Source organism: Rhinatrema bivittatum, chromosome 13, assembly GCF_901001135.1.
Source record: "Rhinatrema bivittatum chromosome 13, aRhiBiv1.1, whole genome shotgun sequence".
NCBI lineage: Eukaryota > Metazoa > Chordata > Amphibia > Gymnophiona > Rhinatrematidae > Rhinatrema > Rhinatrema bivittatum.
Window position 1 is genome coordinate 61677413 of NC_042627.1, and position 14427 is coordinate 61691839.

At 41.9% G+C, this 14427-nt stretch overlaps 1 protein-coding gene across 3 annotated transcripts in view; it reads right to left on the reverse strand.

The window, feature by feature from the left end:
• Positions 1-2044: 2044 nt before the first annotated feature.
• The window catches only part of BNC1 (basonuclin 1), a 64354-nt gene continuing 51971 nt past the window's right edge, over positions 2045-14427 (reverse strand). For 2 of the 3 annotated variants that reach the window (XM_029574982.1, XM_029574983.1), the window contains one exon: positions 2045-4211. In XM_029574982.1, coding sequence (XP_029430842.1) covers positions 3530-4211 — 682 coding nt within the window. In that variant the 3' untranslated portion in view covers positions 2045-3529. The remainder of the gene's footprint in view (positions 4212-14427) is intronic. The other variant, XM_029574984.1, reaches the window with a different exon arrangement.

Consider the following 14427-nt stretch of genomic DNA (forward strand, 5'->3'; position numbering starts at 1 on the left):
CCCGATTTATTTATGTATTTTAAATAGTCATGCGTACAGACGTGTGTGCGCGTTCTGGACATGGGTTTCTCTCTGGGGATAATACCGCCACATGGACTTATTTTTCTTAGGAGCTTCTAGTTTTCCACTTCATTTAACTGCCGCTTCAGCCACCACATTCCAGGGAACTCACGCATCAGATGGAGTCTGCAGAAACTTGAGGCTAACAGGCTGCTGGACAAATTCCATTCTCCATTTGCCGGCACTGTCCCCTTCCTTCCCCATGGATGTACAACTTGCACCTGTTGCAGCAGTGCTTTAAGTGGTTTGCATTTGCAATTCATTTTGCCAAGCTAACCCAATTCATATTGGGCAGACAAGAGCACTGGTGGATTTTGATTCAAGAAATCAGCACTCTGCATGACACTTATTTATTACATTAGTTATAATTATTAATTGAAGTGCTTAAACTTCCTTTATTTATGTAGTGGTGATTAGCTGCCAAATTCTTGATGATTTCGCTATAGTATTTTCTTAATTTATGCTACAGCTGTAAAAATGAGGATTTATTCTTCATACATTTACTACAATTTAAATGAAAACACCATACATATTCCTAACTGTGTAAAGAAAACCCTTTAAGTGATACAAATGTTGTTACCTTTATAGAAATACTGAAAATGTAAACAGCTGAAAATGAAAAATATTTTGAAAGGCATAATAAACTTAGTTTTAAACAGTCTAAGGTGAAAAAGAATAATTTGTATTTGTACAAAATAAAGTCTGTTACATGTCACTAAATCAGTTTGGCTAAAAAGCTAGGGTAATCCTAATGTCTTTGTGACACACATTGCACCCTCAAAAACCAGCTATGGAGTGCCAACGATAAATTAACTTAACTGCAGATAACGGTTACAACTTAAAATAAGGCGAATGGTTTTAGGCAGTCATTTTCAAATAGGATTTAAGTGCATAAATGGACTTTTAAAAATTGTACAGGGGAACATACATGTGAAAATACACACAAAACCCACCGCACGCGTAGTTTTGTTCCATGGTGGTGGAGGGGAGAGGAGTGGGGGTAGGCCTTTCATGCATACTTTGATTTCTGAAAGTATGGGAGCAGGTATAACTTTCTGCGTGGATGTTGATGCTGGCTATGCACAAAATCTGTTTTGGAAATTCTGGCTACAGTCTGCAGACTCTGCCCTGAGCGAGCTGTTTTATAATTATCCTCTAAATATTGAGTCTGTGCCAGCTTTAAATGTGCTCAAATCCTTTTATAATACTGCAGATTTCAAGGGTAATTCTTATACACATAAAGGTGAATTTTAAAACCGGCGCACGGAAGTACATAAGCATGCGTTTGTCAGCCCACGCCCAGGCACACAGCCATTTTATTACATACGCGCGTATATGCGTGCATGTTATAAAATAGCCTGAATGCGTGCACATGTGCACGCAATTTTAAGTGGACGCATGCTAATGTACGCAAATGCTGCTTCTACCACATAACTGGGGGGGATTTTAAAAGACACGCTCGCCGACACCATTACCAGTTTTCCCAGTTCGCCCAGGTAAGGAATAAGGACTTCTAACCCCCCCGTAATTTATCAGCCTCCCTTCACCCGTTAGCCTCGATCTTTAAAACCCCACCGATCTGCTTATTTGTCTTTATTTTATAACTTGCACATCATCCACTGCAGAAGCAAAGTTACGTGGCAGGGGATCAAGGTGCACGCCTGGGCGCACAGGTATCTGCGTGCTAATTTCAATGTGAATTCCAGGAATGCCCATGCCACGCCTGGACCCCTCCCTGCCCTTTATTTGGGAATTTTTCATTTGTGCGCATAGAGGCATGTACGTGCATACTCGGGAGGCTTTTAAAATCCGATTGGTGCATGCCAGCTTGACTTATGCCTGTATCTCCCGATTTTGGTGTGCGTCGGACTTTTTAAATTCATCTGATACTGTACCAAGATTCCTGAGAATGAGTGAAATGATTTAGTCAATTTTACCCCAAGTGGTACATTTACGAATAAGTTAAAGATGAAGAAACATGGTCTTAAGTTTGCACTACTATACCTTTATACATCTTCAACAAACTAAAATCAGAATGTCCAACTCATGTTATACAATACATCACAATGCATAAACAAATCCAGTAATACTGGAAATCCTATGGTTATCTCCTAACAGAAACCACAGAATCAATTCATATCAGTATAATATATACAAACTGTGCTGAGGAAATCGTGCTTATATATCACAAATGACCAAAACTAACCCAAAACAAAAAAGAATGATAAGAGCATCATTTAAGATTTCATTTTAGCATTTAAGACATTTTTTCATAAGCACACTGTTGTATCCTGTATATACACACACATACATACATTTGTATGACAAAATAATTGAAATAGTACCAATTTATAGTAAAAATGCAAAACCAGTCTTAAGTGCACAAAACATAATGACAAATACTGCTAATGTGAACAGTTACATCAGTAAAATTACAATAAAAGGAACAATGATTTGGTATTAAAAAAAAGCCTTAATCTAATTTCATGTTTCCTTTCTTGTACAAAGATCTTGACAGTTTCGGCAAAATTACAAATTTTGGAAAAAAAACCTAAACCTCCCAACAATGTTTTATTAAATGTACACATTTGTAAAGCGTTATCTGGCCATGTGCACAACATATTTATTAACGTTTTTTGCGTGTACACTTATTCATATATTTCCAAATGCAATTTTGAAATGTCTATACCAGAAAGATTCAAATAAAAAAAAAAAAATTTGTTGTGGAATTTGGTAACAGAAAAGTGCATCAAAAAAATGCAGGATGAGTTTTTAAAACACCTCCCCCCTCCATGGATGAAGGGAAGGCTATTTTGCTCCCCCCTTTCTCTCCATCTCACCCGTGTGCCTAGGCAGTGATCCGGGATGGATGAAGGGTGCCTTGGGCCTCAGGCAGTAGCCCGGCCATGACCCTTCTGCTTCTCCTTCCCTTAATCTGACCATGGAAGGCTCCTGGGTGACTGCCCCCTCTCCTCCTCCTCCTCAATCCATCACTGGCAGTGATCATTCCATGGAGATAAATCGGTCAGCATAAGACATCATGTCTTGGGGGTTCATTTTTAAAACATTTCGTTCTTAAAGCCATTCCATCTATTCATTTGCGGCGTTTGTTACCCCTTTAATACTGCAGATATGCCTCAGACTCTGGTCTCAAGAGGTGAAATGACAGACACTTTACAAAAGGCTCCTCTCACTGACTCCAGCATTGCTCCAGTTCAGCATAGAAACAGGATTTAAATTCCAGGCAATGTATTTGGCTTTTGTAACAAATTCTTTATATATCTTGGCAAATGTTTTTTGTACTCTGCACACAGTATTTCTGTTCTTTTCTCTAAAGCTTAATTCTTACATTTTTTTAGTCAGTGGTTTCAAAGAGACTAAATTCAATAGACAGCAAAAAAAATATATGTATGTCCTTGGTGGCATCACAGTGCAGTTAAATGAAGTTTTCGGACTGCATAGTGCTATTTTACTGCAAGCTGTTGGGTGAAATGGTGAAACCTTTGTGCAGGTTGGGATTCTGACTGTGCCTGTTTCGACTGCGAACAGATGAGAACATAGTGCTACAGCCCGGAACCTTACATCGGTGGAACTGACGGAGGTGCACAGTTTTATAATGGGCCCGGAAGGTTCCCTTGTTACTGTAAACTTTTTGGCAAATGTGGCAAGTTATTGGAAAGCCAGAAGGCAAATTGGAGAAGCTTGGGCTGGCTCTCTCGGTCAGAATGCAACTCTGATACATCTCTTCCCTGAGCATCATGTTTGGCCCTTCAGAGCTCTCATCACTGCCATCCAGCAGGATATCTCGTTCTTCACTCCCTCCATCTGAATCCCAAGAAGAATGGACACTGCTCCCAGACTTAACGCTGGATGTGGTGCTTAAGTCCAGCACAGCACCATCATCTGCAGGATCACAGCCATTGCTGTACACACAAGCCTCTCTGATCTTGCTCATGGGATAAACCAAGCTGCCTGTTCTGTTCATCCCTTTAAAGATCACAGAGGTCTGCCCAGCGTGTTGTATGGGCACATCCTGATAAACCTCTTTAGCCATGTCGTTCAAAAGATGGGCTGTACTGAAATGGTCATCTTGGAATTCCAAGGTATCCTTCATCAAAAGTTTCTGATGAAGGTTCATGTTGGAGCTATGCCTGAAGAACATATGAAACAGAAAGACAAGCTTATCAGAATGTGCTTTAACCATAAAATGTTATTTTTAATTGCAGACACATTCACTACTGAAGCAGATTCAAATCTCCCCTTCCACCTCTTACCGTTTGACCACTAGCTATTTATTACCACCTAAAGGATCAAATGCTGAAGCAACCGGCTGAATTTTGCACATCTTTTTGGTTTTGATAAGTACACAGTCTTAAAATTTAGCCAAGTATATTTACTTAACTGCATTAATACCAGTTGTTAATGTGGTTAGTTTCCACAGGATTCACCAAACCTTGGAGAGTACCACAGTTTAGTGAATACCACGGAGCATTCCCATGGCCAAAAACACACAGATAGTACCAGCTGCAAGCTCACGCTCCCCCTTACTCTCCCCACTGATGCCTATTGGAGTCTGAAGCCCTGACTTAGCACCTGTCTGCCCTGGCAGCAAAAGACCCAACAAAATCCCTTTTTCTGAAAAGGACCTCCAGGTGGTAAAAGGGCAGGAGCAATCCCTGAGGATTCCCTTTCCTCTGTACCTGAGGGGAAAAAGGGAGCCTTTTACCAACCTGGGACTCCTACTGGTAAATTGGGTGTCCCCAGGGGAACAGTTTGAGGGGACTGCTATGGCGGGGGTGTGTGTCATTTTGGAATTGTGGGGGTGGAAGCAAAGTTTTGAAAGGGGGCAGGGATTACAAGCTATGGCCCAATCAGAGTTGGCTAGATAATTCAGCTGACTAATTCTGAATATCAAGTTAGCCAGTTAATTTATCTGGCCAACTTGATTCCTTCTCAATCTGCCCATGCTCTGGCCCTGAGTTATCCGGCCAAAAACTTAGCCAAATAAGTCACTTATCTGGCTAAGTGGTGTCTGCTGAGCATAGGTGAATATTCATCAGTGCCATTTTGGTTTCCTCTCCTCTGCTCCTGCTCAAATTAACCGCCGGTGGCCAAAGAAAAGAAGGGCCATGGCAGAATTCATCCTGCTGTGGCCCGAAGAGAGGCCTGTGGGGCCATGGTGGCACCCAACCCTCTGCAGCATGAAGAGAGGGGGAGGCCCTGAGTGTGATTGTGAGTATCTGTGAAAGCCTTTGTGGGTGTGTATGAGAGAATGAGAGCCTGTGTATGTGTGAGAGAGCATGGGTGTTTGTGTGTGTGTGCATGATTGTGGGCGGGTGGGTGTGTGTCTGTGTGGTTGGGTGAGAAAGCATGGGTGGGTGGGTGGGTGTCTGTGTGGTTGGGTGAGACAGCTTGGGTGTGTGTGGTGGGTGAGACAGCATGGGAGTGTGTGTCTGCGTGTGCATGAGAGAGCATGGGTGAGTACATATATGTCTGAGAGAAAGTATGGATGGGTGTATGTGTATGTGTCTGTCAAAGCATCGGTGGGTTGGTGTGTCTGTGAGAGTCTGGATGGGTTGATTTGTGTGTGTCTATGAGAGCATGGGTATGGGTGTGTGTTCGCAAGTGTCTGTGAAAGCATGAGTATGGGTGCATGGATGTGTGAGAACATGAGTGGGTGGGTGTGTCAGCATGAAGGTGGGTGTTTGTATGTGTGTCTGTGAGATCATGGATGGGGTGGTATCTGAGAGCATAGGTGTGTGTATGTGTATGTGACAGAGGAGATAGTTTGTCTGTCCTTTTTCCCCACCTCCCGTTCCTTCCCCACTAATCCACAACAATCGCAGGGTAACTGGAAATCAAAGTTCACAGGTATGGATAGCGGGGATTTTTTATTCTTATTAGTTTTAATTATGACCTGTTATCTGACATATCTGCTGGTTTGAAATATTTTATTGGTGTTTTGTTAGTTTTTAAAAATAGTTATGAATTTTTAATTATTGGATATTATGCCATTCATCATCTGTTTTGAAATATTTATTCTTTTGATTAGTTTAGTTTTATTATTATGATTGATTTTTTATATTTCTTGATTATATTGTTTGATGCTTTATGGGGAATGAAGCCATTTGTTTTTTTCATTATTCCACTGCATACAGAATCTGGCTTGTGGTTTCCAGTTCAATTTTTGTCTACAGGTTTCTGTTTATAGTTTTTGGTCACTTTCTTCTGTATTTGGAGAGGTTCTGTATGTAAATGAGTAAGGTATTCTGCTAGTGTGTAGTTTCTGTATAGGGATCTATAGCAGCCTGGTTTATTCTGTTTTCCTAATATTGGTGTTTCAGTGCCTGGTGCTTGGTATAATATTTGCAAGGTTGCCTTTTCATAGATAGGGTTGTTAATGTTTGAGAACTGGCAGTTAGTGCCTTTTTGGTATGGGAGGTTTACTATATTGTAATTGAAATAGTTTTTTCATGCTTTCTGAAGGCCAAGCCCATATCCAACATGCATTACAATAGGCCTAATGCCATTTGGGTTCCAAGTGTATTTTTTGCAGGGTTTTCTGGTTGGCATCAAAGCAGTGCATATAAATATGATACAAACATTATTTTAAGTAATATTTTTACCTCAGAAGATTGTACTTTGAATGCCCTTTTTCATGTAAAATCTGTTGTAAATGAAGTCAGCAGCTTTTTCTGACTATGGGATTAAGCCCATCAGTTTGAGCTGCTGGTGACTGTGGAACACTGCGATGTTATGTTGGAAACTGCTCTTCTACTGAAAATGGAAAATGTTCTCAAATGAGTAGGTTTCTTGTTCCATGAAAGTGCTTACTGAAACATTTTATAAATGATATAAGTATTCAAAATTTGCACTATACATTATTACAATGTTTGTACTTTCTATATTTATTTTTATGTCTTTTTTTTTATTCTATAAATTGTTATATTTAAGTGATTGAGACATTTGTTAAAATTAATATAATTTTTTTATTTTTTATATAATTAGATACCATGGGTCAGAATGAATAAAAATCCCCAGGCCAATATTTTCCCACAATCCGCCCCTGAAAGTATGCGTGCATCCTACAGTGCACATATTTTTATTTGGTTACATGCTTTATGTTATTGTTGGTTTGTTTTATGTATGTCTTATTATTGTAAATTAATGTTTGAATTGTAAGTCACTCAGAGTTTCATTTGTAAGTGAGCGTTTAAGAAATTGAAATAATAAAAAACACCCAAACTCGTGGAGTTTGCCACGTTATATTATCATAATAGGGTAACTCTGTGCACACATTAAGTTCCTACATAAGGCAGTGTCAGACTTCCACCTTAACCAGTCAATTATCCTCCCAATGTTTTTTCCAGACCACATGGCCACAACGGTGAACAAGCTTTATACAATTTGGACTGCATAAGAGCCTTGGCCTTCCATCTAGAGTGCACTGCAGCCCTTAGACAGTCCACCCAGCTTCTTGTTTTTCTTGACCCCAACAAACTTGGGACTGCCATTGCCATGTGTATGCTTTCTCATTGGATAGCAGATTGCATCTCTTTCCGTTATGCCGGGGGTAGGCTGTCAAGGCTCACCGTGTTGGTGAGGCTGGTGACCGGCACGTGCATATGGACGTATGTTATAAAATCGGCTACCCGCGCACACAATTTTATATCGACTTGTGCATGTGCGCACGAATCCCATCTCGAGTAGGTAAGAGGGGGAATTTTAGTAGGTTTGCTCAGCGATGCAATAGGCCTATTTCCCAGTTCCCTCCCAGTTTGCCCCAGTAAAGGAACACATTTCCTAAACCCTCTACCTAACCTTGCCTCCCTTTTACCCTACTAGCCCCGACCCCTAAAACCTCGCTGACTACCCTTTTTTTTTTTTTTTTAAATTTAACTACTTACCCGCTGTCCATAGCAGAAGCAAGTTACGCGGTTGTGGGATCCTGGCACCCGCTAGTGCGCATAACTGACTTCACGGGTGAGGTCCCAGCACAACCATGCCCCGCCCAGACCCTGCCCCTTTTTTGGCAAACCTTTTTTATCTGCGTACCGGGAGATACGTGCGTGACTTGCGGGCCTTTTAAAATCTGCGCTGCGCGTGCATTCCAGTCACACACATATCTCCCAGATTTGCTGCGCGTAGGGCTTTTAAAATTCGCCCTTTTGGGTTTTGGCTGTACTGAATATTATTCTATGTTTTCAATTAGCTGCCTCACTGCTGTTGTGATTGGCCGATATTGGTCATGTGACTGGTGGCACTATGTTCTAACTTTTTGGTTTTGAGTCTTTATGTTCTAGGAAAAAGATGGTGTGTTGAACCAGTAGGTGGACTCAAGGCTTCATTTTGTTTCCGTTCTTTTGGTGGTGTGGTGTCTTTATTCACTGTCCCGAGTGTTTCTCATTTACAGGTCAATATATGCATTTGTTCCTGCTTGAAACAGCTTTGGCAAAACAGAGTCTATTGCAGGGGATCAGGGCTATTTTCCTCCATGTTACTTGAGGCACTCTTTTTGGATATTTACCACAATTTTGCTATTGGGATATCTTTTTTAATGCTTAATGACCTAACTGTGATCTAGTTATTTTGTGTTTCGATTAAGGGAGGACTATAATGCCTATAATGTTGAAAATCCTTGATCATTGATAGCTATGTTTGGCACGCTGAGTCATTTTCCAGTCCTTATGAGCAGGTTCCCTTCCTGATTCTGACAGGTTGCTTTAATTAACCATAACAGAAAATTCCACACTTGCTTAGAGAAACTAGGTTGTGTTTAATCTTGTGGTTGGTTTTTTTTATACTGCACCTTGCAATAAACAAAATCCCCAAAGCAACCTAACCATATCCTGGGTACAAGCGGATATAATCCCACGTCTTTTGAGAATTTTTGATTAACTTAGTATGTTTTTTGTGGTAGATTTGTATATTGTTTTAATTTATGATTTAATTGTGCTATGTATTTTATTTTTAACTTTATTGTAAACCGCCAAGTTTGTACCCCAAATTGACGCTAAATAAATAAATAAATAAATATATATATATTTGGGATCCAACTTCTTTTCTTACTGCAGCTTTTCAGGTAAATAGACATAGACAACATTTTTCCGAGTGACTGTGGAAACTTTCTTGTGTGACAGTTCTTTACATGGGATCTAGTTTACGATAAAGGATTTATTTCTCCATTTGCATCTATGAGGGACAACTTGCTATAAGGTTGGCCATAATTATCTGAATGAGGACAGATTATTTCCACAAGTTACAGGAGACTTGTTTACATATAAGTGGCCAAGTAATGTAAGCCATAAATATTATAAGATCATTAGCAATGAATGGTAGCAAATACGTTATCCTATCTAATAGATTAGTCAATAGAAATGTTTTTTTGTTTTAAACCAGATTTATTATTGGGCATACATTTACTGGCTAAAAATACATAGATTTAATCCATAGAAAACAGTGTTCCTAGAAATAGCAGAATTGGTATTTACCCCTTCACAGTGGGTAAAAGGCTGTTGTGCGCTCTCAGAATGCGGATACTTTTAGCCGGATTAAAAAGAGATGTTCCCGGGGAGGAGGTTGCACAGGTAAAGTTGAATTTTCAAATCTACATTTGTCATTTCCTCTCTGTTCCACTGCTCTGAGAAACAGTATTTTCAAGAGGAAGCTACTCAGGTGGTTAGGTACAAGGTCCATGGGTACAGAAGTACCCACGTGCTTTGCAGAGAACTGGGCTACCGAAAATCCCCCTCCCCGTCCTACAGCATCGGGTAGGGGTAAAATATGCAAAGAAAAAACTCTGCAAGGAAAACCTCATGCATAATTCATTGTGGAACTTTCACTAGAATTAAGTAAAAGGTTCCACAAAATTTCTTTTTATCATGAGCGTTTCTTGCACATTTTTTCAATGCATTTTTTTTTTTACCTTTTGGATGTTGCAGAAAATGAAATCCTTGGCCAAAAAAAAAAAAATCTGTTTCAAAATTGTTCAAGCAAACCTTCTTGTAGACACTTTTTGCACTTTTCTTTCTTTTTTTTTCTTCCTGGCTTGATCCTTAAATCTGACCCTGCAACTTTTAGACTCCTCATGGAGCCAGAGCTAATCTTGCATAAGGATATTTTGCATAGGCTCGGTGGTGCGCACAAGCCCCGGGACACGGGTATGTCCTGGGGCTTTAAAAAATGGGCAGGCCGGGGCGGGCCAGGGGCGTGGCAGTGGGGCGGGGCCAGGGCATGGCGGCGGTCCGGTGGCGGGCCAGAATCCTCCTGCACAGTGGCCTGTGCCGGGGGATGGCGAGGCAGGTGTAAGTCAATGAAATAAGGTAGGAAGGATGATTTAGGTAGGGCTGGGGGGTGGGTTATATAGGGGAAGGGAGGGAAAGGTGGGGGGGGGGGGGACCAAAAAAAAAGTTCCCTCCAAGGTCGCTCCGATTTCGGAGCGGCCTTGGAGGGAACGGGGAAAGCCATTGGGCCTCCCCTAGGGCGCGGTGCGCGCAAAGTGCACAAGTGTGCACCCCCTTGTGTGCGCGCCGACCCTGGATTTTATAACATGCGCATATATCCCGGGGCTACCCGGCGCGCACAAATGTACCCCACGCGCGTAATATTAAAAATCTGCTCCATATCCTTTGGAAACATTTTCATTTAAACCGATGTGATACTCCCAATGAATGTCGGTATATAAAAACGTATTAAATAAATAAATGCCAGAGCTGTGCAATACTACCAGCAGGGAGCATCATGAAATCATTGCAGGCCACAATAGTCCCAGACAGCCTGAGAGAGAGAGAGAGAGAGAGAGAGAGAGAGAGAGAGAGAGAGAGAGAGAGAGAGAGAGAGAGAGAGAGAGAGAGAGAGAGAGAGAGAGAGAGAACCTTACTATAGTGCCTATGCCCTACATAGGTATTTGAATCCCTATGGGAGGGCTACCTACTAACTCGGGGTGGGGATTAGGAATGAGCGTCGGGGGTTGGGGGCCACTTTCGCATTCCACATGAGACCTACGGACAGAACAGTGGTCTCTAGTGCAGATTTGCTGGCCGTCGGAGTGAGGACGCTCACTCCAAGAAGTGGTTTGCCCAACGTTCTCTCTACCTAGCTTGATGGAAACTCTACCTGGGCAACAACATGCTAGGTGGAGAGAATGTTGCCCAAATCTCTTCTTGGAGTGAGTTTCCTCACTCCGACGGCCAGCAGATCTGCACTAGAGACCACTGTTCTGTCCGTAGATCTCATGTGGAATGCGAAAGTGGCCCCCAACCCCAGACGCTCATACCTAATCCCCACCCCGAGTTAGTAGGTAGCCCTCCCATAGGGATTCAAATACCTATGTAGGGCATAGGCACTATAGTAAGGTGCTCACTCACTCTCTCTCTCTCTCTCTCTCTCTCTCTCTCTCTCTCTCTCTCTCTCTCTCTCTCTCTCTCTCTCTCTCTCTCAGCCTGAAACAGGCTGTCTGGGACTATCGTGGATGGCGATAATCCTTTTCTGGCCCGTAGCGCAGTCCATAACGCGAAGTTGGAGTTGTAGTTATTAGCCGCGATAGCAGCCGCGCTAACACTGCGGCTGTTTCGCCGCACACGATACACAGGTTCCCGCTTTACATATGCTCCGCCCCAACTCCGCCCCCTGAATACCAAATGACTAATTTGGATTTGTTAACGCGATTTGCGAATTTATCGCACGCGGTAAAGTGCTTGGAAAATGAGGCCCTAAGTCTCACAGCTAAGATGCCCTCTAAGCAGATAAATTATTGGTACACCAAATTAATTGTCCTATTTATGTAATCGCTTTTTACAAGTAGAATTAATTAATTTCTTTAAACAGCAGTATTAACTTCATTATTCAAAATCTTCCTATTTCTTTCCATTGTTGTTGCTGGTTTTCGTCTTGTTCCTTTACTTTATTGTCCTAATATATTTTAGTTCTTATATTTTCACTTTATTACAAATAAAAGATGTAATTCTTTCATTATTTGTGAAAAGTGCAGAATATCAAGAAATTGGCAATAAATAAATAAATATGGCACGTGTGCTCTTTTAAAATTACTAAATCTCCTTCTTTACTGAGATTTAGGATGATATGGTAGCTAGCAGGCGTAACTTTCAAACAATTTTAAAAATTAGTATGGTTTCAAAGCCAATTGAATGTCCTAATAATAATGAATTATTGATTTCAGTTAAGAAACCTGATTCGAATAATTCCTCATCAAACCATTCATTTTCTTGGTCCCATGGATCTATATTTATTTCTTTATTTCTTTGCTTTTATATAGCGACATTCATTGGGGTATATCACATCGGTTTACATGTAAGCATGCAGAAATAGTAGGACGAACGTGTCTTACTATTTTTACATGGAACGGAGGCACATCAACAGTTAATACAATTAGGGGCGGATTTTCAAAGCCCTGCTCACGTAAGTCCGCCCGGATTTACGCGAGCAGGGCCTTGCGCACCTATTTTCCATAGGCCGCTGGCGCGCGCAGAACCCCAGGACGTGCGTAGGTCCTGGGGTTTTTGGACGGGGGCGTGTCGGGGGCTTGTCGGGGGCGGGGCCGAACGACACGGCGTTTCGGGGGTGGGACGCGGCGTTTCGGGGACGGGCCCAGGGGCGTGGTTTCGGGCCGGGGCGTTCCGGGGCCGTGGCCGCGCCCTCCGGAACGGAGCGGCCTCGGAGGGAACGGAGGCAGGCTGCGCGGCTCGGCACGCGCCGGCTGCCCAAAATCGGCAGCCTTGTGCGCGCCGATCCAGGATTTTACAGGCTACGCGCGTATCTTATAAAATCCAGCGTACTTTTGTTTGCGCCTGCTGAGCAAACAAAAGTACGCGATCGCGCAGTTTTTAAAAATCTACCCCTTAAATTTTAGCAGTGGTGAACATTGAAAGAGAATTGATTCAAACAGCTCAACAGGACAATGATTATAGTTACAAGGGGAGGTGGGCATCTCTAGTTATTTACATGGGGAAATCTGTACACAGGAGACATATTGGGGCTTATTGAGGTAGGTGGGCATGTCTAAAGGTTAATTAATATTTTAATATTCCCCTTGTTATCTTTATTCCCTTGTTAACAATTTCTACTTTATAATTATTTTACATTTCTGACAAAGGTAATGTATGCTTTTAATATAATTTGTTGATTGTTCTATGTAACACTCACAGGCGAAGTTATGTTTTTATTGTAAACCGGTGTGATTTGTATTTTATACAGGAATGTCGGTATATAAAAGTTAAAAATAAATAAATAAATAAATAAATTAGGATTGTGATGTTTCCATTTTTTTTTTGAGAGGTCGGGGTGGGGATGGGGAGGTGGGGGATGGGAGGTTAGGCTTGAGGGCTGAAAGGCTTTTTGGAATAGCCAGGTTTTAAGGGTTTTTTTGAAAGACTGGGTGGAGGTCTCCAATCTGAGTTGTTCAGGGAGTGTGTTCCACAAAGAAGGGCCAGCTATTGATATGGCGCATTCTCTGGTTGCAGTGAGGTGGGCTTGTTTTGCGGAGGGGATGTTTAGCAGGCCGGTGATTTTAGATCTGAGGTTTCTTTGGGTGTGATGTGGTGGAGGGCGTCTTTTAGCCATTCTGTGTTTTTATTGTGTATTGATTTGTGTAATAGGGTAAGGGATTTGTATTGGATTCTGTGGGATATTGGGAGCCAGTGGAGATATATATATATATATATTATTTTTTTTAGTGGAGATGATAAGTAACCTGTTTGTTATGGACTTAGGTGCTCACAACTCCACTACAATGACTGGGACATTCTTTGCAGAATACTGCAGCTGTTTTCCATTGCCTTCTGTAGGCTACAGTGGTATACCTTTCCAGGTGTATACTTTTCCAGGTGGTCCCTCATCCAGGTCCTACTTAGCTTCAGAAATCTGACAAGCTTAGGCTCTTCCAGGGCAGGATTTACTAACATAATTATATTCATATATGGTACAATGCAGGTACTTAAAGATTATGTTAGCTAATTATAATGTGACTCTATGGAAGAAGGTAGTAGCATCATCAGCCAATCTTAAGCTGCTCTGCTGCCATTGGCTGGTGCACAACCGGATACACAAATAACCTCTTACTGATCTATCTGGGTTCACATTTGTAATTTGGCAAAACAGGCAGCTGTGAAAGGGGAGCCTCCTTCTCTGCCCATGGCCCTCTTTCCCAAATACAGTTCAGCCTGGGTGGCAGCATGCCGATGAACCCACGATATTCAGGGTACTGTGAAACAGAATCGCTGCCAGGGCATCTGTACATTTTTAAGGGGGAAGATCTGACCAGATGCCACCGCTCAGGCTGGGAGAGAAGGCCCCCCTTCCCCCGTAATGCATCCACCCATGAATGGGAAGAGGCTAAAAGGCAAATCCAGT